This window comes from Stegostoma tigrinum, chromosome 14 (genome assembly GCF_030684315.1).
Source record: "Stegostoma tigrinum isolate sSteTig4 chromosome 14, sSteTig4.hap1, whole genome shotgun sequence".
Lineage (NCBI taxonomy): Eukaryota > Metazoa > Chordata > Chondrichthyes > Orectolobiformes > Stegostomatidae > Stegostoma > Stegostoma tigrinum.
In genome coordinates, this window is record NC_081367.1 from 42,062,662 (window position 1) to 42,084,811 (window position 22,150).

General features: G+C 41.4%; 1 protein-coding gene across 5 annotated transcripts in view; it reads right to left on the bottom strand.

Moving 5' to 3' along the window:
- The window catches only part of LOC125458025 (polyamine-transporting ATPase 13A3-like), a 139,583-nt gene that overhangs the window by 98,695 nt on the left and 18,738 nt on the right, over positions 1 to 22,150 (bottom strand). For all 5 annotated transcript variants that reach the window (XM_048542888.2, XM_048542887.2, XM_048542884.2 and 2 more), the window contains exons 4-6: positions 6,572 to 6,763; positions 1,474 to 1,544; positions 1,154 to 1,234 (exon numbers count right to left, since the gene is read on the bottom strand). In XM_048542888.2, coding sequence (XP_048398845.1) covers positions 1,154 to 1,234; positions 1,474 to 1,544; positions 6,572 to 6,763 — 344 coding nt within the window. The remainder of the gene's footprint in view (positions 1 to 1,153; positions 1,235 to 1,473; positions 1,545 to 6,571; positions 6,764 to 22,150) is intronic.

Sequence of the window (22,150 nt, forward strand, 5' to 3'; positions counted from 1 at the left end):
TCACAGAATAAGTAGAGTTCGATAGATGAAGCCAGTTATGCATCATTAAGTTACATTATATTACAGTTAATGACAGGTCATCAATCTGGAATGTTAACTTTGTTTTCCTCTATCCACAGATACTATCCAACTTGCTGAATATTTTCAGTACTTTTTGCCTTTTTTCAAATTTTCAGCATCAGCAATATTTTGCTTTTGTATAAATTAATGAACACCCAGTTCATCTGTTTCTGCCAGGGTATTTTCAAAGACAGGAATACTGTCAGAGGCACACATGAATTCTTAAATCTTTGAAGAATACCATTGATTTTTATATCAACTGAAATGTCAGTATAGATATCATCACAAACAGCACATACCACAGTTAAGTTAAATAACACAAATGAATTGTGTCAACATTTGAAAAAAAACAATTACAAGTTTTCTAATAAATTGTTCCTGGGATGTGGGTGTCAGTGGCTCAGCTAGCAGATATTACCCATTGCCAAGTGGCAGGGGGGGGGGTTACATTTGAGAGTCAACCACATTGCTGAGGTTCTAGAGTCACATGTAGGCCAGCCAGGTAAGAACAATAGATTTCTTTTCCTAAAAGAATATTAGTCAACAAGACAGATTTTAAAAATGAGGGATGGGCAATAAAAGCATAAAAGTTGGTCTATCCAGCTATGTACCCAGTCAGCGAATGAATATTTTTAAAAATTGACAATGGTTACGAGGCCACCATTAAGTTAGCTTCCTTAATTCCAGATTTCTACTGAATTCAGATTTCACCATCTGCCATGTGGGTTTTGCATCCATGCTCCCAGAATATTAGCTTGGTTTTCTGGATTACTAGATGGTAAAATGTTGGCATCATTGCCCTCAAATTTTTACTGCATACTCTGAAGTACTACAATGTTACACATTTACTAATTTTCTAACTGCAGCTAATGCATAGTGCAGTAATAATTTGATGAATTAGACAGTACAACTACATGAAATGTAACTAAGATGATTTAAAGCAATCTATGAATGCAAAAGTAAAATATAATTGAGCATGTTAACACAAAAGCAAACCACTATTGTGTTAAATAATTCAAAGAAATAAATTTAATTATTAAACATGTTGAAGACAAACAGTATGGAAGTTTAAGTTTATAAATGGATGATTTACCGATATTCCTCGAGTTCTTTACTCAATCCTTTACTATGTTGGCCATGAATAGCAGACCACGAAACACCCTCAGCCAGTCCCCTAGGAAATTAAAATGTGATTGTAATTTCCATAGTTAATGAATTTATTAAATAGTTAAAACATCTTGTAATTAGAGTTTAAAACTGTTCAATCCACAACCTCATGGTGAAAATTTAGCATTTTATAGAATAAACATAAGTCAGTTCAAACTACTGAACCAAGTAAAATTACTGTAATCTGTATAATTCTTGAACAGTAAGATGTTTGTGATCACTCTTTCCAAAGTTAAATGATCTTACTTTTGGTCTTTAAAATTTTGTAAGAAGCTGTTCCAGAAGTATGTTATGCTGTGGTGTACAAAATAGCGAACCTGAAATCAACATTGGCATTAAATTTAGTAAAGCATGAAGTTAAATAATGAAACTGAGACTTGTATAACAGTTTTAATGCAAGAAAATATCGAGACACTTCAAAAGTATGCTAATAAAATGAAAATTAAATATTGAGCCACACAAACAATATTAGGGCAAAACGCTCTAACTTTGACCAAAAAGGTATGTTCTAAGGCTGTGTTTCAAGAAGAAGGAGGGATATAGAAGGATAAATTCCAGCTTGAATCTGAGGCAGCACAATTCCCCCAGTGGTCGAGCAGTTAAAATGGAGTATACAGAAGAGGCTAGTATCAAAGGTGTAAAAATATCTCACAGCAACACATGACTGAAGACATCAGAGGCAGAGAGGAACAAAACTGAAGAAGATCTTATGACACAATTGTAGCCTCTAAGCCAGAAGCTTCAGGTTCCAGTCCCAATCCAGGTTTTGATGGCCACTGAAGGTGTATTTATAATGTGGCTAAACAGATTGACGGCCAGCCTGTAAGTTATTCCAACACATTAGTTCTACATGTAGGAGAGCTTCCTGACCAGCCAAGCTATGGTTTCCAACCCCAGATAAATGAAGGCAGTCAGTGACAAGACCGCCTCTGGCTGTTAAAGCAGCTGTCAAATCCAAAATGATGACTGATACCAAGGTGATCTACTATCATTGCGGTGATACATCATAATAAAGGGAAAACAGGGGTAGGGCATGAACAAACTTAAAAACAAGAACACAAATTTTAAAATAAGGTGTTGCTGGGCAGAGAATCAATGTAGATCAGTGAACACAAAGGGTGATAGGTCAACAGGTCGCGCTAAGAAAGAACACATTTTGCAGAGCTTTGGATGTTTACTGTGGGCAGAACAAGAGACACTGCATAGGAACATATTTGAATAGTAAGTCTAGCAGTAATGGAGGGATGAATGAAGGTTCCAGCAGATGAACTGAGGCAGCAGAATAGAAAGAAAACAACTGTAACAATATCAACTGCATAACAGTGGAGCACTGAAAGTACATATTCTTAAATTGTTCAGATTCTTCCAATAAAGGTAAGCAAGCATGTAACATGCATACAACTGACAGACTGGAAAAGGTATTCATCAAGTAGTGGATTGTGTTATTATCTAGTAGGATCTGGAAGGAATGCCTAAAACCAAGCTGAATTTGAGAACAGGTAATAATCATGTCTTAATTAAGAAGACTGGGTATAAGTTCATATCTGTGGATAAAGTAATTAATGTGTTGGAACGAGTAGGTGATTGAGGGAGAGGGAAGAATGATGGAGTGAAGGGCGGAAGCACAAACAAAGGGAAGGAAGATGGAGAAAAGAGGAAGAGCAAGGGGAACGTGAGGAGGAAAGAGCAAGTGATGAGGAGTGGGGGAGGGAGGAGCAGAGAAGAGAATGCGTTTTGGACGGACAGTAGGAATGAGATGGGGAGTTTGTGGGTGGTAAGGAGTAAGTGAAGAGGAGTATGAGGGAAAGGAAGGGAGGAGTGAGTAGCACAGTAAGAATGAGTGAGATAGAGAGAAAGGGTATGTACAAAATCAAAAGTTGCTGGAAAAGCTCAGCAGGTCTGGCAGCATCAAAGAAGAAAAAAAAATCAAAGTCAATATTTCGGACCTGGTGACCCTTCCTCAGAACTAATGGTAGCTGGGAAAATGTTGGTTTATATGCAGAAAATGGGAAGGAGGATGGGTAGGAAGTAAACGATAGGATAGAGGCCAAAGGGCAGTTGGATAGACAAAGGAGTTGATAACGAACAGGCTGGGAGGGTGAATTAACAGTTAACGGGGACTGTTAGCAACTAACAATAGGTAGTGTGTAATGGCAGACTATGTGATAACAAGGCCTGGTGTGTGAGATAGGGGGCTAGGGCATGGGAGAGTTCAGGCCCTAAAATTATTGAACTCGATATGGAGTCCAGATGGCTGTTGGGTCTACAAACAGAAAATGAGGTGTTGTTCTTCCAGCTTGCATTGGAACATTGCAGCAAGCCAGTGACAACACTGTTGTCCAGGGAACAGGCTGGTGTGTTGAAGTGGCAGGCAACAGGTATTTCAGGGTCAGAGCAGAACGAAGATGTTCTGTGAAGCAGTCACCCAATCTACGCTTTGTTTCCCCAATGTAGAGGATACCACATTGTGAGCAGTGAATGTAGTAGACTAAATTGTGAAAGTGCAAGTGAAGTGTTGCTTCACCAGGAAGGTATGTTTGGGCCCTTGGATACTGGGGAGAGGGGAGGTAAATGGACAGGTGTTGCAACTTCATCGATAGCAGGGGAAGGTGCCATGTCGTGTGGGGGGCTGTTGGGAGTGAAGAAAGAGTGGACCAGGGTGTCCCAGAGGGAACGGTCCCTGCAGAAGGGGGGGCAAGGGAGGAGAGGGGGATATCTGTCTGGGGGTGGTATCTCGCTGGAGGTGGTGGAAATGGCATCTGATGATCTTCTGGACGTGGATGCTGGTGGGATGGTAGGTAAGAACAAGGGAAGCTTATTGCTGTTGCAGGAATGAAGAGAGAGGGCCGAGGGTGGAAGCGTGGGAGATGGTTCGGACCCAGTTGAGGGCCCTGTCGACAATAGTGCTGGGGAATCCTCAGTTGAGGAAGAAGGTGGGCATTTCAGAGGCTCCCTTTTTGTGGGTGGCCTCATCCGAACATACGCAAAGGAGACAGAGGAACTGAGAATAAGCTGGAGTCTTTACAGGAAGATGGTGTGAGGATGTTAGTCCAGGTCAGAGAGAGTCAGTGGGTTTACAATGGATATTAGTGGCCAGTCTATCCTCAGAAATGGAAACAGAGATGTCAAGGAAAGAAAGGGAGGAGTCAGAGATAGACCAAGTGAAAGTGAGGGCAGGTTGGAAATTGGGAACAAAACCAAACAAAAAATTCGATGAACTTCTCCAATTCCGGACCAGAGAGGGAAGCAGCACCAATGATATCGTCAACATATCGGAGAAAGAGTCGTGAGTGTGGGCCAGAATAAGACTGGAAAAAGGTATGCTCCACATAGGCAACGAAGAGATAGGCATAACCGAGACCCATGTGGATACCTATAGCTACCCCTCTGACTTGAAGAAAAGTACAGGAGTTAAAAGAGAAGTTGTTGAGGGTGAGGACAAGCTCAGCCAAGCAGATGACGGTGGTGGTGGGAGAGGACGGGTCAGGTCTTTGCTCCAGGAAGAAGCGGACAGCCTTAAGACCATCTTGGTAAGGAATGGGCGTGTAAAGGGATTACAGGTTCATGGTAAAGAGGAGGTGGCTTGAACCTGCAAACTAGAAGTTTTGAAACGGCATAAAGCGTCAGAGGAATCACAAATGTACATGGGCAGGGATTGGACCAGGGGAGAGAAGACTGGGTCAAGGTAGGAAGTGATGAGTTTTCCTCTACATAAGGAAGAAAGAAGCATTGACTGGATGACTGCTTCACAGAACATTTACATTTTGCTCATAAAAAAGACCCTGAGCTGCCCGCCATTTCAACACACCACCCTGTTCCCTAGCCAACATGTGTGTCTCTGGCTTGCTGCAGTGATCCAGCCAAGCGCAACGCAAGCTGGAAGAACAACATCTCATTTTCCGCTCGGGGACCCTGCAGCCTTCCGGACTCGATGCTGAGTTCAATAATTTTGGGGCCTGAACTCGCCCATATCCTAGCCCCCTACCCAACACGCCAGGCCTTGTTATCACACAGTCTGCCATTACACACTACCTATTATTAGTCACTAACAGTCCCCATTTACAGCTATTCACCCTCCTAGCCAGATTGTTATCCACTACTTTGTCTATCCAACTGCTCTTCTCTCTCTTTGGCCAGTATTCCTATCGTTTACTTCCTACCCATCGTCCTCCCCACTTTCTGCATATAACCCAACATTTTCCCAGCTACCATCAGTTCTGAGGAAGGTTCACCAGGTCTGAAATGTTGACTCTGATGCAGCCAGGCCGGCTGAGCTTTTCCAGCAACTTCTATTCTTGTTCCTGATTTACAGCATCCATAGTTCGTTCAGTCTTTATTTAGAGAAGTTGGAGTGAATGAGGTGTGTTTGGGTGGAGGAGGAGAGTTGGGAGGAAGTAACAGATTGTGCGTGTGGGGGGGAAGGATTAGTGCTGGACAGATGAGGGGAATGTGTAGGAGGAGCAAAGTGAGAGCAGGAGTAATGACACTGGGGAGGAAGGGAGTGGTCGGGGTGTGTGTGTGTTTGTGTGTGCGGGTGAGAGTATGTACGCGCGTCTGTCGAGAGAGACAGACAGCCAAGCGAGAACATGAGAGAGAGTTTGGTGTGGCAGGGTGGAAGGAGAGGCAAGAGTGAGAGAGAACATGGAGACTGAGTTAGCCAGATCCACCCACCATTCCCCTCTTCCTCCTCCATCCAAAACCAATGAGGAAAGCAGACTGGAAGGAAACAAATCCAGGCTGAAAGGCATCCTGCTTACAATATGCTATTTCATACAAGTTCCTTGAAGGCCATATTGGAACGTTTACCATCAGAAACAAAAGAAATGTCAGTGTTACATTAACCGGACTCCTAAGCAAGCTCTACTTCTCTTCCCTTTTGATGGATCCAGGTGCTGGTGGTGATGGTGGGGCGCTGGTCTCTCTCTGTTCAGGTCTACTTCTGAACCCAAAGGATTGCGAAATAATTTCATTAATTAGTTCTGCTGCTTAGAACTTCAAACTGGCATTTTTATTAATCACACATTTATGTAAAATATCAATTAATTGTTTGCAGTTATTTTTAAACTCATGCTTACTGGTCTGCCAAACCTCATCCTTAAGCGGGAAAAATTGAAATGTGGTTCCCCACATGAAAAGGTGGGCAAGCCTGCTTTAGTAGTTATTAAAGTACCGACAACAATTTCTAGTAAAGTAAATTTGCTGAGTACCGAAAAAGATAGAGATTTAGCATGTGGCAAGGAAATGGATTACAGTAGACAACTCCAGTCAAATGTTAGCACAATTTGCACGGGCCCAGTTAGCTTTTTCTATGCTATAAAGAAATGAGTCTATGATCTCTTCTTACCAGCACTCCTTCAGACTCTGCTATTTTGCCTTGCAGCAGCATTTTGTTTTGGTCGATAGACAGCCGATTTGTGTCATTTTCATGTCCATTTTCCACCGGTTTACTTATTTGGGGCTCTAAATTCTCCATTGGATCTGTCCCAGGTGAAAGTAGTTTGTGAACCTTTGCCCGAAACCATGTCTTAAATTCATCCTTAGAGAAAAAAAAAATTTTTGAAAAGCTCCGACCTAAAAGCTTTGACATGAATTAACTTATTAACATGTATGTTGGACCTTAATATTTTTAAAAGATGTCTGTAAACAAAGCAGGTTGCTATCAAGACACAATGGACAAAAACCTTCCAGAGAGGAAAAGGTGCTCCATGTGCTGCAAACCTCCTCGTTTCTATCAAACCTGCAATTTTCTGCTGTAAACTTTGCATCAAACTCTGGTTTTCATGAAATTACCACAAATGCATGAACAGTCCATTAAAGCATCCTAAGAAAAGACTTAAAAATAACAGTATAAAAGCCCTTTCAACTAAATGATTTCCAATTAAATTTTCCACATCCAGAAGAAATATTTATAAATGCAGTGCAAAAACGAAGTTTCTGGAAAAGCTCAGCAGGTCTGACAGTATCTGTGAAGGAAAAAAAGCAGTTAACGTTTCGGGTCCGGTGACCCTTCCTCAGAACTCAGACTGCTGAGCTTTTCCAGCAGGTTCCTGATTTACAGCATCCGCAGTTCTTTCGGTTTTTATAAATGTGGTATCTTGTTACTTTAGGCTGTGAAATGTTTTAGATATTAAAACCATAACATTTTAAAAACATTATTCTTCCCTACCATTGCGCATCTCTTCACTATGTCTATTCTTATGTTTTTTTCTTTTCAGAGTTTGTCTTGAATTCAATTACACCAGTTCTCCGCCTGTCTTTTCTCTGTTCATTTCTAAATCCTTAAACCTCACTGGTTAACTAAATACAATGCTGTCACATTGTACAAGATACCTGATGCCTTGTTATATTTTTGGGCTGTCATTATCTGCAATTCTAGAGTCTTTCTGGTCAAAAGCTTATCACGCATCAAAAAAAATCTAAGTTACTATTTCCACTTGGAGGTTTTTCTGGTTTTAAGAGATCTAAGAAATTCTGACATCTTGAAAACTGCTACATAAATGCAATTGGATCCAGCGACAATCCGCAATGCAGCAAGGAAAAGAGTCACAAAGAAAAATAAGGGAAATCATGAACAAAAAGTGAACCAAGGAATCTAAGGAGCTACAGCTTCTTGTCGGCAAGTACGACATCAAGGTTCTCTTCAGTGCCATCAAGGCAATACATGAACACAACATCCTTGGCTACTAAGATAATAAAATGTGAGGCTGGATGAACACAGCAGGCCAAGCAGCATCTCAGGAGCACAAAAGCTGACATTTCGGGCCTAGACCCTTCATCTGATGAAGGGTCTAGGCCCGAAACGTCAGCTTTTGTGCTCCTGAGATGCTGCTTGGCCTGCTGTGTTCATCCAGCCTCACATTTTATTATCTTGGAATTCTCCAGCATCTGCAGTTCCCATTATCTCTGATCCTTGGCTACTATCTGGTGTTAAGTAAGGATGGAATCATTTTGAGACACAGGACACATCGGCCTCCAATGGAGAAGGGTTACAATGAAATTCCAAATCACAATACAATCATCGACAAGGAAATGTGAGAAAATCCCCCAATTCCCCCTCAAAGCTGACCATAAATCACAGAATCCCGACAGTGTGGAAACAGGCTCTTCGGCCGAACAAGTCCACACCAACTCTCAAAGCAACCTCCTTTAACCCACCTGATCCACATGAAACACTACAGGCAATTTAGCATGGCCAATCCAACTAGCCTGCACATTTTTGGCCTATGGGAGGAAACCGGAGCACCTGGAGGAAACCCAGGTGACACGGGGAGAATGTGCAAACTCCACACAGACAGTCGCCCGAGGGCTGAATTCAGCCCAGGTCCCTGGCGCTGTGAGGCAGCAGTACTAACCACTCAGCCACTGTGCTGCCCCTCAGATTTTGGACTCCCACCTAGTATGGCAGAAATTGAAGTTGCTATAAGATACACGAAGAGTAGAAAAGGGACAGGAGTAGACAGCATTCCAGCAGAGACTGTCAAACTTTGGAGGACCAAAGCTTGCCTGTGATCTGTCGACTGTACTTGAAAATCTGAGACAAAGAAGAAATCTCTGATGATCTCAGGGATACTGCCATCACCACTGTCCTTCAAGAAAGGAACTACCATGGACTCTTCCTACACTCCACCACTGGGAAGATCATCATCCAAATCCTCATCAGGCATCTTCTCACAGTCTGAGGTAATCCTTCCTGAAAGCCAGTGCAGTTTCCAACTGTAATGGAACTACAGGCATGATTTTCACAGCTTGACAAATCCAACAGAAATGCTAGAAACCATACTAACCACTCTAACGGTCTTCATCAACTTGACCAAGGCTTTTGACTCAGTCAGTCATGAAGTGCTATGGAAGACTCTGTCAAGGGACTGCTGCTCAGTGAAATTCATCAATATCCTCCGTCTCTTCCATGACAGGATGTCAGCTAAAGTAATATGACAGAATTCTTTGAGGTCAAGACAGAGGTCAAGCAGGAATTGTGTCATGGCCCCTCCTTTTCTTCCCCGCCAACACCATCATTCTTTATCTTGTCAAGGGCACGCTTCCAGTGGTGTGGACGTTGTATGCAGGATGGACGGAAACCTTTCAACCTGAACCAGTTAAAATCCAAGAAGAAAACAACACTGATCTTTCGTGTAAGTTCAATGTGTGTATGACAATGTCATCTCTGCTCTCTCAGGAGACAAATTTCATTACTCACTTAATGTTTTCGCTGAAGCATTTCACCTCAAACTCAACAAGACTCAAATCCTTTACAAATCTGGCCAAGGCCAAGTTCCGGTCCATCCCTCTATTATGATCAATACAGAAATCCTCCCAAACTTCCCTTACCTGAAAAGCTACCTCTCATCCAAATCTGACATCAATACAGAGATTCAATATCACATTTAACTGGTCTTCTGACACCCAAGGATGAGAATCTTTGATGGCTGTGACATCTGTTCTGATACTAAGATCCTTCTGTATATGGCAGTCAATCTTCCAACTTGTCTATATGGGTCTGAAACTTGGACAACATATAGATGCCACTTCAAGATCATTGTGAAGTGCCGCCAACGTTCTTTGAGATGGGTCCTTCCCCTAAACTGGATTAATAAATCAGCCTCCTTGAAGTAGGTAACAGCACCAGCAACAAGGCCATGATCATCCACAACCAATTCCGCGTGACAAGCCACATTTAGGACGCCTGAATTCTCACTACCAAAGCAAATTTTCCATTTTTTTTTGTTCTCTTCATTCATGGGACGTGGACATTATTGAGCAGGTGAGTATTTATTCCGCTACTTGCCAAAAGGCAGTTGAGAGTCAACCACATCGCTGTGGGTCCAGTGTCACAAATAGGCCAGTCCAGGTAAAGATGGAAGATTTCCTTCTCTGATTGACATTCGAGACCAGCTGGGATTTTCCTACAATCAGCAACAGTTTCATTGTCATCATTAGACATTTAATTCCAGTTTTTGTTTTAATAAATCGAATTCAAATTCCACCATCTGCAATGGTGGGATTTGAATATGTGTCCCCAGAGCATTACCTGGGTCGCTGGATTATTAGTCTAATGATAATGCCAATAAGCCATTGTCTCCCATATTCAGGAGAAATCTTCACCCAGCTCAAGGAAGACACTCGTATGAAAAGAGGACAAAGGAACCATTCAGAGACTGCTTTAAGGCTTCCCTGAATAAATGTAACATAGACATCAACAAATGGAAGAGATAACAAGCAGGCCAGACAGCAAAAGAAGAACAAAGAAAGCTGACATTTCCAGTCTTGTTCAGAAGAAACCTGCTTGGACGAAACTCCTGTACGAAAGGGTATAATTCTTCAAGAATGTCCATCAGCAACAGCAAGTATGGAAAAGAAACTGGAGAAAGGAATGCGAAAAATTTCAAGACAAGGACCACTTCCACCTCCTTGCCATACATATGGTCTGAGATTCGGCTCCAGGATCAGGCTCATCGGCTTCACTAGGACTCACAAAACCCAAGACCTGTAAAATGGAATTTCCTAGGTAAACAATCACATTCATTAGCAAGTGATTGCCAAAGAAAAGTTAAAATTTATTCTTTGTTTGTCACAGTACCAAACTTGAACATGCTTGGAATCTCTACTTCCTCAATATCCAAATTCAATATCAAATATTATAAACCCAAAATTCAGCCACTGTGAATTGACACAATGTAAGAGAACACTGAACAACTTAATGGTGAAGTTGTTCAAACATCACAATACAAAGGGAACAAAGAGTTTGGGAAAATAGTATATAATACCAAAATACAAGATACAGGTAGATTCCTGCTAACATTGCCCATGTGCAATTGTATGACACAGCTAATTTACTTCAGAACCTCGCTCAACAATTACCTACTTCATTGGACTCAAATTCTTTAATAGCTGGCACAGCAAAATTGACTCAGTGGTAATGGGAACTGCAGATGCTGGAGAATCCAAGATAATAAAGTGTGAAGCTGGATGAACACAGCAGGCCAAGCAGCATCTCAGGAGCACAAAAGCTGACGTTTCGGGACTAGACCCTTCATCAGAGAGGGGGATGGGGAGAGGGAACAGGAATAAATAGGGAGAGAGGGGGAGGCGGATCGAAGATGGAGAGAAAACAAGATGGGTAGAGAGGAGAGTATAGGTGGGGAGGTAGGGAGGGGATAGGTCAGTCCAAGGAAGATGGACAGGTCAAGGAGGTGGGATGAGGTGGTAGGTAGGAAATGGAGGTGCGGCTTGAGGTGGGAGGAAGAGATGGGTGAGAGGAAGAACAGGTTAGGGAAGCAGAGACAGGCTGGGCTGGTTTTGGGATGCAGTGGGGGAAGGGGAGATTTTGAAGCTTGTGAAGTCCACATTGATACCATTGGGCTGCAGGGATCCTAAGCGGAATATGAGTTGCTGTTCTTGCAACCTTCTGGTGGCATCATTGTGGCACTGCAGGAGGCCCATGATGGACATGTCATCTGAGGAATGGGAGGGGGAGTTGAAATGGTTCGCGACTGGGAGGTGCAGTTGTTTGTTGCGAACTGAGCGGAGGTGTTCTGCAAAGCGGTCCCCAGTTCCCTCTCCCCATCCCCCTCTCTGCTGTTTGGCCTGCTGTGTTCATCCAGCTCCACACTTTGTTATACAGCAAAATTGATAGAGCTTTTTACATTATTCAAAAGTCATGAAATTGGAATTAAGTTTTGTTTACAAGTTTACGTTCGATTGAATATTGTTGAGTCACAGGCGTAAGAGAAACAAACCTTTAATTACACAAAGCACAAATATCGTAAGGATAAATTTTATATATTTACCTTTGGCTATTCGTGCTTATTCTCTCAAATAAAAATCAGACCTTTTACAGGCAATGTTAATGTAAAGCACTGATGCTGCACTCTCCACATACAGAGCAACAATGTCTTCATTTAGTACATAAGGTACCTTATAATCAATTATTTATAAACTATTCTTGAAGATGCCTGGGTCACATTGCCAAATTTATGTTATTTCTGTGCTTCCATTTTATGGATTTGTAGTGTCCATTCTGAATTAATTTAGCATGCTTTATGTTTCAGAAAAAGAGTAGCCTTTCTGATAGCTGCCGTCAAAGAATTCAAAAGGTAAGAGAAGAGGGCACTGAGTACAAGTGCATACCTCACCATGTACTTTCCTGTCTAGCGATGTTCTGCAATTACAAAGCTGAAAAAAAACTTGTGTGTTAAGAACTTCTGTCTCATTGTGGGATCTTCAGGCTAATCCACATTTGACAACTGCTCTAAAACCCTGCTCACATTTCAACAGCTATAACAAATACCATGACAACACTGGAGACAATCTACAACTGTCTAAAATAATCTGCTAATTCTAAATCAAAGAACCTAGTTAGCTCAGTTGGCTGGATGGCTTGATTACCGTGCCGCATGATGCTAACAGTGTCTGTCCAATTCCTGCACAAACTGAGGTTACTGTGAAGGATTCTCCTACTCAACCTTTTCCCACACCTGAGGCTAGTGACTCTCAGGTTCAACTACCACCAATCTCTCTCTAATGAGCAAGCAGTTTGTAAGACTCTGGTGACTGTCTTTTTCAAACAAAAGAACCCACAAAGCTTAAATAAAAGTCAATTAGTTCAATTTCCCAAAGAAAAGTGATCTTTTCAGGGTGTAAGGTATTTATAACAGCTTGAGAGGACAAATAGGATGGACGTCTGGGCGATGCTTTCACTTATGGTGACAGATGAAAACTAGAGTACATAATTTAAGAATAAAAGCTTTTCCCTTTATGATGGAGATGAGGAAATATTTTTTCTCTCTAGGAAATCAAGCAATGGTAGAATTCTTGTAAAATATAGTGGAGGCTGAGACTTTGAAGTTTATTAAGGCTGAGTTACATTGTCTTTTTGATAGACAAGGGCATCAAGGAATATGGGGTTTAGGCAAGAAACTGAAGATCAGATCACAAAGAGGTCACAGCAATGATCTTATTAAATGGTGTAGTAGTTTCAAAGAGCCAAACTACCTACTCCTCACTCTAAGCCCTAATATTCTATTCCGAGATCTAAGTCTGCTTTTTCTCCAAAAACAAAACTAAACAGTTCCTCACTGGGCCATACACTGCACAGCAAGTTTTGTTAAAATCTATCACTTTTTTGAGATATGAAGTTTCCAGACTAACAAAGAGAGGCAAAAGCATTACCTCCACCTTCCAGTGGCAAAAGTAACTAGCAATGTCAGGGGCCCATTTAGCAAGGTTAAAAATAAATGAATAATTGTAAGCACCAAACAATAGGTTTTGGAATACATTCGTTCTGAGTGCCCTTTGTGCAAAAACTTTATTTGAATTGGGAACACATCAAGGAAAATGTTGTAATTTGGTGCACAGAGCCACCAAGTGGCTCCAGTTTGTAACTATATAATCATAACCAGTCACTTCAAAACTAAATCGAACATATGGAAAAAGTTAACACGCAAGTGCAACCAAAGACATAACAAAAGAAAGCAAAGTTTGAAAACAGGGAACAACTACATAATAAAATCTCTCACTCCTCTGCAAGTTAAAATCAAGCGTGACTTCATGTAAACTCCGTGGACTAACTGAATCAGGAAGCACTGATGTATTTTACAAGATTTTACATTCGATTTAAAATTAAAAATATTATCTGTGCACATTATTTCCACAATAATGTCCACATTTACTTTTATAATAGAAACTATCTGACAAAGTACATCAACTATCTTCTTCCCCTTACAGAAGCTTGTGGATAAAGGAAAAAACGGCTGTGAAATCTTTCAGCAGAGTTTCATAGTTTGGACTGGATGTCATGAAACAGTCAGTAAGTGCAAATGCAAAGTTACAGTTTTAAGTTGACTAAATCATCTATAAATATGGAGTGAAGAATTTTTAAGTAAAAAGTGTAAAAAAAAAAGGTAATTTGGTAACATAATATTTGATAAGATATAAAAAAGCGTGTACATAAATAGTTTTACATTTGGTCTTGGGGCAAACACAAACAGTTTCGATAAATCAATGAAATAGTGACCTTCAAGTTACAAGCTCCAAAACCTTGTGAGATACTACTGTTCCTACAAGAACCAAAGCAGGGTGATACAGGAAGGAGAAACAAGCATAAGAATAAAAGAAAGCTAAGCAAAAGCGGAAGGCAGGAAAAACAGGGGCAAAAGAAGACAGAGACATCGTGTAAAATAAAGCTAGAATGAGTAAGTTAAAAAGATAAGTCTCAAACTTGTGTCTTTATGCACAGAACATTGGCAATAAGGTAGATGAACTGACAGCTCAAACAGATATAAATAGTTATTGGGACAAGTGTAGATTTAACACAGTTTCGGTGGTAGAGACACAATGGCTGAAGGGCCACTGCTGAAATGCATTATTCAATGATACAATTGTGATTCCACAGACATGGCTACAAAGTTACCCAGGATGGGCACTGAACATCTATGGATATTCATTATTTAGTAAATACTATAGTGAGGAAGGATATTGGCTCAGAAAGTCATGATATAGAATCATGTATGTCCTATACACAAACAGTAGCTCAAGTCTAACTTGGCTAATTACCACCTCATTACTGTAGGGCTCTGGTCTACGACCAATAATTTGCTGATTTTTAGGTGGTTCAACCCACCCCCACGTTCTGACTTTGGACTTATTTACGAATGTGAAATGAAGAAAGCAGTAGCTAAGTGTTTCAGGGCAAAAGAATCTTTGTTTTTATTAAATACAAAAGGAAAGTATAATACAAGAAATAAAGGCAAATTAATAAACAGTGGCGAAATTGACACAATCAACTATGAAGAGGATAAAACATATTTTAAACACAATTAAAAGCTAAACAGCAATTTTGATCACAGAAACTTTAATCAGGCTTTCTACCCTTGGGGTCCCTGCACTGTCACCACCTGCCTTCCCCTCCCAACTAGGTAGGTTGGAAAGTTTGGAGTCTCAGGAGTTTCAGCTCACCACTGAGGAAAATACATTTTTAAAGTGAATCTGGGTGATGAGATCCTTGCTATTGGTTCTCCTTGTTCAGAGCAGGCCTGTTTCTGGAAGCACTTAGTTGGCTTCCACTTCTCAAATACCCCTTGTGGCAATGATGTTCTTCGTTTGTCTTCCTGATCCAGCTTCTCTGTTCGATCTGTGGTTCTTGGTTCGGACATTGCTTGTTGGGGCTGGAGCCTGTGGGGAAACTTTCTGCGGACGCTTGTTGTTGAAAAAGGCCCTCCCCTCCCCAGATCAGAGCTAGCAGTTATACAGAGCATGTGCCTCGAAATCTCCTCTCACGTCTGCACTATCCATTGGGTTTCTGGTGTTCCCATTGAGGTCAATTGGCTTCCAGATAGTTAAGAATACCTTTAAATGGATTCCAATTGGAATTGAATGCCCAACATCTCAGTGAACGAATATTGATCAAAATTGCTATGTTAGGTAGTCCAAGGTGTAAAAGTGTTATGTCTGATTGATTATTCCATTGAAGTAGAGGTATATGTTGGAATCCCAGCATGAGCAACAGTCCCAGACTGAAATCATTCTGGCCATGAGTGTGTTTGTTGCTGCCTGAGCTCAGAATTTTGTCCAGTATTTCAGATAATGCTGATTTTTGCTCAATCCTACATTACTCTACTCTCGATCATCAGTGAAGCAACAGAAAGTGTGATTTGCAGTGCTATTAAGTAATACCTGTTCACTGACGCCAGTTTGAGTTCCACTCAGCTCCTGACCTTATGACAGCCTTGGTTCAAACATAGTCAAAAGCGTTGAATTCCAGCCACATTTAACTAACTGTGGTATCAAGGAGACCTAGCACAGCTGGAATCAATGCTAATCAGGAATATACTCTCTGTTGTTTGGAGCCTGACCTGACATGTAGGAAGATGGTTGTGGTTGTTGGAAATTGGTCATCTCAGCTCCAGGGCATTTCTGCAGGAGTTCCTCAGGATAGCATCCTAGGCCCAATCATCTTCAGTTGTTTAGTCAATAACCTTGCCTTCATCATAAGGTCAGAAATGGTGTTGTTCACTGGTGAATGCACAATGTATTGCACCATTTGTGACTCCTCAGATATTAAAGCAATTCAATTTTAAATGCAACAAAATTGGGTCAATATCCAAGATAACAAGGTGTAGAGCTGAATGAACACAGCAGGCCAAGCAGCATCAGAGGAGCAGGAAAGCTGACATTTTGGGTCTAGACCCTTCTTCAGAAATATCCAGGATGCCAAATGGCAAGTAACATTCATGCAACACAAATGCCAAGCAATGTCCATCTCCAATAACAGACAATCTAACCACCACCTGTTGACATTCAATGGTGGTATCTTCACTGAATACCTGGCCATGAATATCTGGGAGTTACCACTGAACAGAAACTCATCTGGACTTGCCATATAAATAGACTGGTTACAAGATCAGGTCAGAGGCTAGTAATACTGAGGGGAGTAACTCACCTCCTGACTTTGCAAAGTCTGCTCAGCATGTACAAGGCACAAGTCAGGTGCATGATGGAATACTCTCTACTACTAATGCTTATTAGCAGTGTGTCTATCTACAAGATGCACTGCAGAAATTCTCCAAAGATCCTTACACAGTACCTTCCAGACCATGACTACTTGCATGGGCAGCAGATATGTGGGAATACCGGACATGCAAGTTCCTCTCCAAGCCATTCTCCATCCTGAATTGGAAATATATGACTGTCCCTTCACTGAATCGATAACCTGAAATTCCATTCCTAAGGGCATTGCACTACATGGGCTGCAGCAGTTCAAGGTGGCAGCTCACCACCACCTTCTCAATATCAACTAAGGATGAGTAATAAATACTTGCCAGCCAATGATGCCCACAACCTAAAAATGAAAACTAAAAATCCAAATGGGTGGAGATGCAAAAAACACTAAGGAGCTGAACATGTTCTCGGGGTTTGTATCCAAGCTCACAAACAGTAATGGAGATGTAAGAGAAGGCAGTAAACAAGAAATCAGAGATACATGCAACAAGGGTACAAGTGCAATTATGGATGACTTTAATTATACGTACATACCACACAAAGCAAAATAGCAGCAATATTGTGGAGTAGGATTGCCTCGCTTGTGTATGTGATAATTTTTAAGCTCAATACATTAAGGAATGAACAAGAAAACAGAATGTTCTCTGCTGTGTACTGAGCTGCAACAAAGCATTAATTAACAGTCTTGTATGAGGTTCATTTGGGAACAGGAACTATAATTTGATAGAATTTCTCAGAAAGATGGACAGTAAAGTAGTTGAATATAAAGAAGGAAACTAGGAGGGTATGAAGCACAAACTGGCATGGATGGATTGGGGACCCTTATTAAAAGGCTTACAGAGGTCTCCGGCACAGAAAAACACCTTCAACCCTTCAAGTCTGCTCCAGTTACAAACAGCCATCAAACTATTCTCATCCTATTTTCCATAATTCGGCCCTTGGCTTTGTTTGCTTTGGCACCACAAGTGTACATATCAATACTTCTTAAATGTTATGAGGGTTTCTACCTTTATCACCCTTAACAAGTAATGAGTTCCACATTCCCACTATCCTCCGAGTGAGAAAAGAGTTTTCCTCACGTCTCCTCTAAACCTCCCTCCCTTTGCCTTGAATCTATGCTCCTGTTCATTAATCGCTGCAACGAGGGAAAACATTTCTTCCTGTCAATCCTGTCTATGCCCCTCATAACTTCATACATCTCAATCATATCCCCCCCTCAATCTCCTCTGCTCCAAGGAAAGCACACGGATAATCAATGGATCACATTTAAAGAATGTGCACATGAATTAGAACAATTATTCATTCCTGTTTGTTGCTAAAATAGGACAGATGTTTCAATCATGGCTTACAAAAGAAATTAGATCTAATATTAGATCCGAAGAGGAGATATTTAAAACTGCCAGATAAAGCAACAAGTCTGCTGATGAGGAAGTGCTGGTGGTCTTAAAATGCATAAAGGTAGACAAATCCTCAGGAAGCTAAGGAAATGATTTTAGGGCCACTTGCAGAAATACTTGTATTATTGACAGCCATGGGTGAAGTGTTGGAAGACTGTACGGTGGCTAATACTGTGCCATTATTTAAGAAAGGTTGCGAGGAAAAGCCAAAGAGCTACGGATGGTGAGCCTCACGTCTGGTCGCCACATTACCAAAAGAATGTGGACGCTTTGGAGAGGGTGCAGAGGAGGTTCACCAGGATGTTGCCTGGTATGGAGGGTGCTAGCTATGAAGAGAGGTTGAGTAGATTAGGATTACTTTCATTAGAAAGACGGAGATTGAGGGGGGATCTGATTGAGGTCTACAAAATCATGAGGGGTATAGGCAGGGTGGATAGCAAGAAGCTTTTTCCCAGAGTGGGGGACTCAATTACTAGGGGTCATGAGTTCAAAGTGAGAGGAGGAGAGTTTAAGGGAGATATGTGTAGAAAGTTCTTTACGCAGAGGGTGGTGGGTGCCTGGAATGAGTTGCCAGCAGAGGTGGTAGACGCAGACAAGTTAGCATCTTTTAAGATTTATCTGGACAGGTACATGGATGGGCGGGGAGCAAATGGACACAAACACTTAGAAAATAGATGACAAGTTAGACAGAGGATCTCGATTGGCGCAGGCTTGGAGGGGTGAAGGGCCTGTTCCTGTGCTGTATAACAAAAACATTTTCTTTGTTCTCTTTGTCACTGGTGGGTAAGTTGTTGGAGGGAATTCTGAGAGATAGGATTTATATGCATTTGGAAAGGCAAGGACTGATTAGAAATAGTCAGCATGGCTTTGTGCATGGGAGATCATATCTCAAATTTGATCGATTTTTTTGAAGCTGTTACTAGGAAGGCAGAATGGCAGACATTTTCTACATAGGTTATAGCAAGATGTCACATGGTGGACTGGTCAGAAAGGTCAGATCACATGGGATCCAGGGAAAGATAACCAATTAGATACAAAAGTGGCTTGATGGTAGAAGACAGAGGGTGGTGGTAGAGTGTTGTTATTTGGACTGGAGGCCAACGCCCAATGGTATGCCGCAAACTTCGGTTCTGGTTCCACTGCTTTTTTTATTTATATCAAAGAATTTGATGAGAATAAAGGGCGTATGGTTAGTTAAGTTTATGAATGATACCAAAACTGATGGTATAGTGGACAGTGAAGAAGATTATCTAAGAGTATAAGATTTTGATCAAAGGGGCCAATGAGCTGAGAAGCGGCAGTTAGAGTTTCATTTAAATAAATGCGAGGTGTTGCATTTTGTTAAGGCAAACCAGGGCAGGGCTTAGATTGTTCATGGTAGGACCTGGGGGAGTTTTGCTGAACAGAGGGATCTAGGGATGCAAGTTCATAGTTCCTTGAAAGTGGCATTGCAGGTAGATAGGGTGGTGAATAAGGCATTTGGCACACTTGCCTTCATTGGTCAAAGAATTGAATATAGGAGTTGGATCGTTACGTTGCGGTCTTACAAGGTATCAGTAAAGCCACTTTTAGAATACTGCTTGCAATTCTGGTCCTGCTATAGGAACGGTGTTGTTAAACTAGAAAGGATGCTGAAAAATTACAAGGATAATGCTGGGACTGGAGCACTTGAGTTATAAGGAGGGTCATGATAGGCTGGTACTTTTTTCCCTGGAGTGTCAGAGATTGAGGGATGACCTTATAGACACTTACAAAATCATAAGAAGCATGGATAAGGTGAATAGCTGATAGATGATTTGCAGTTGGGGACTAAATGTGGTGTGTCAAAATTTGGAGATGACACTAAGGTGAGTGGTACAGCAAAGTGTGCAGATGACACTGGATGTCTGCAGAGGGACACAGATAGTCAAAGTGAGTGGGCAAAGGACTGGCAGAGGGAGTACAATGGATAACCTCACACTTATCAACATTTTTTAAATGGTAAAACATTGCAGCACGCTACTGTGCAGAGGGACTTGGGTGTCCTTGTGCATGAATCGGTAAACATAGAATTGCAGGTGCAGCAGGTGATTAAAAAGGCAATGGAATTTTATCTGCCATTGCTGGAGGTATGGAGTTTAAAAACAGGGAGGCTATGCTGCAGCTGTATAGGGTCCTGGTGAGACCACAACTGGAGTACTATGTGCAGTTTTGGTCTCCTTACTTGAGAAGAGATATACTAGCACTGGAGGGGGTGCAGAGGAGATTCACTCAGTTGATTCCAGATTTGAGAGGGTTGGATTAAGAGGGCAGACTGAGTAGACTGGGATTATACTCACTGGAATTCAGAAGAATGAGGGGAGATCTTCTCGAAACATGTAAGATTATGAAGGGAATAGATAAGGTGGAGGCAGGGAGGTTGTTTCTGCTAGCAGGTGAAACTAGGACTAGAGGGCATCGCCTCAAAATAAAGGGAAGCAGATGTAGGACTGAGGTCAGGAGGAACTTCTTCATCCAAAGGGTTTGTGAATCTGTGGAATTCCCTGCCCAGTGAGGCAGTTGAAGCTACCTCGCTGAATATTTTTAAGGCAAGGCCAGATAAATTTTTGAACAGTAAAGGAATTAAGGGTTATGGTGAGTGGGCAGGTAATTGGAGCGGAGTCTCAAAAAGATCAGCCATGATGTTACTAAATGGCGGGGCCGGCTCAAGGGGCCGGATTGCCTACTCCTGCTCCTGGTTCTTATGTCTTTTTCCCAAGGTAGGGGAGTCCAGACCTAGAGTGCTTAGGTTTAAGGTGAGAGGGGAAAGATTTAAAAGGGGCCTGCAGGACACCTTCCTTCACACAGATGATGGTGGAATGAGCTGCTAGAGGAAGCGATTGAGCCAAGTACAATTATGACATATAAAAGACATTTTGTTGTGGACCAGACCAATCCGCTCCACAAAATATATTAAGAAGATAGTCTAAACTCTAACTTTGTCTTATTTTAAAAGTAAGTCTAAGGTATTGCATTCCAGATGCAATTTGGTTGGTCACACTAATCGATTTTAAGCAAAACACACTTTATGTTTATATTACAGTTAATATACAGACAAATAAAATTAAAAGAATTAGAATAACTGTAACTCTACTGAAATGCTTAGCATCGAGCTTCAAGATTCCAGCAACTGAGGAAGGCAAAAACAAAAATTTTGGTTCTGTGGGAGCCTGACCCCACCTATTCAGGTTGTTTCTATTGTTCCAACTTTAAAAAAAGCCAAGGCCTTTTAAGCTGTTTATCTTATTGGCTTTGAGCATACTGCTTGACACCCCTGTCTCAACATTTCTTCATTAAAAAGTTAAGGACAAAAAAAACCTCTTGAAGTCATATTAGTGTCACAATTTGGACAGGTACATGATAAGAAAGTTTTGGAGGGATATGGACCAAACGCAGGTAAACAGGACTAGTTCAGTTTGGGATACCTCGTCAGCATGGACAATTTGGACAGAAGCACCTGTTTCCATGCTGTATGACTTTATGACTCTAATTCACCAAAACACAACAGTAAGTTTGATCAAGAAGGGAAAAGTAGAGCACGAGAGTAAAATTGCAGTAAGATAGAAACTGACTGTAAAGGCTTCTGTAAATATGTGGGGAAAAAAAAGGATTAGTAAAGACAAATGTGGATCCATTAGCCAGACACTGGGGAAATTATAATGGTGAACAAAACAATGGCAGAAAAATTGAACACATTCTTTGGTTATTAAGAAAGCGAATGTAATGTTGTCGTTTATCTCAAGAGGGTTGGAATATAAAAGCAGCGATGTGCTCCTGAGGCTTTATAAGGCTCTAATTAGGCCCCATTTAGAATACTGTGTCCAATTTTGGGCCCCACACCTCAGGAAGAACATACTAGCCCTGGAGCGTGTCCAGCGGAGATTCACACGGATGATCCCTGGAATGGTAGGTTTAACGTATGATGAACGGCTAAGGATCCTGGGATTGTACTCGTTAGAGTTTAGAAGGTTGAGGGGAGATCTAATAGAAACTTACAAGATAATGTATGGTTT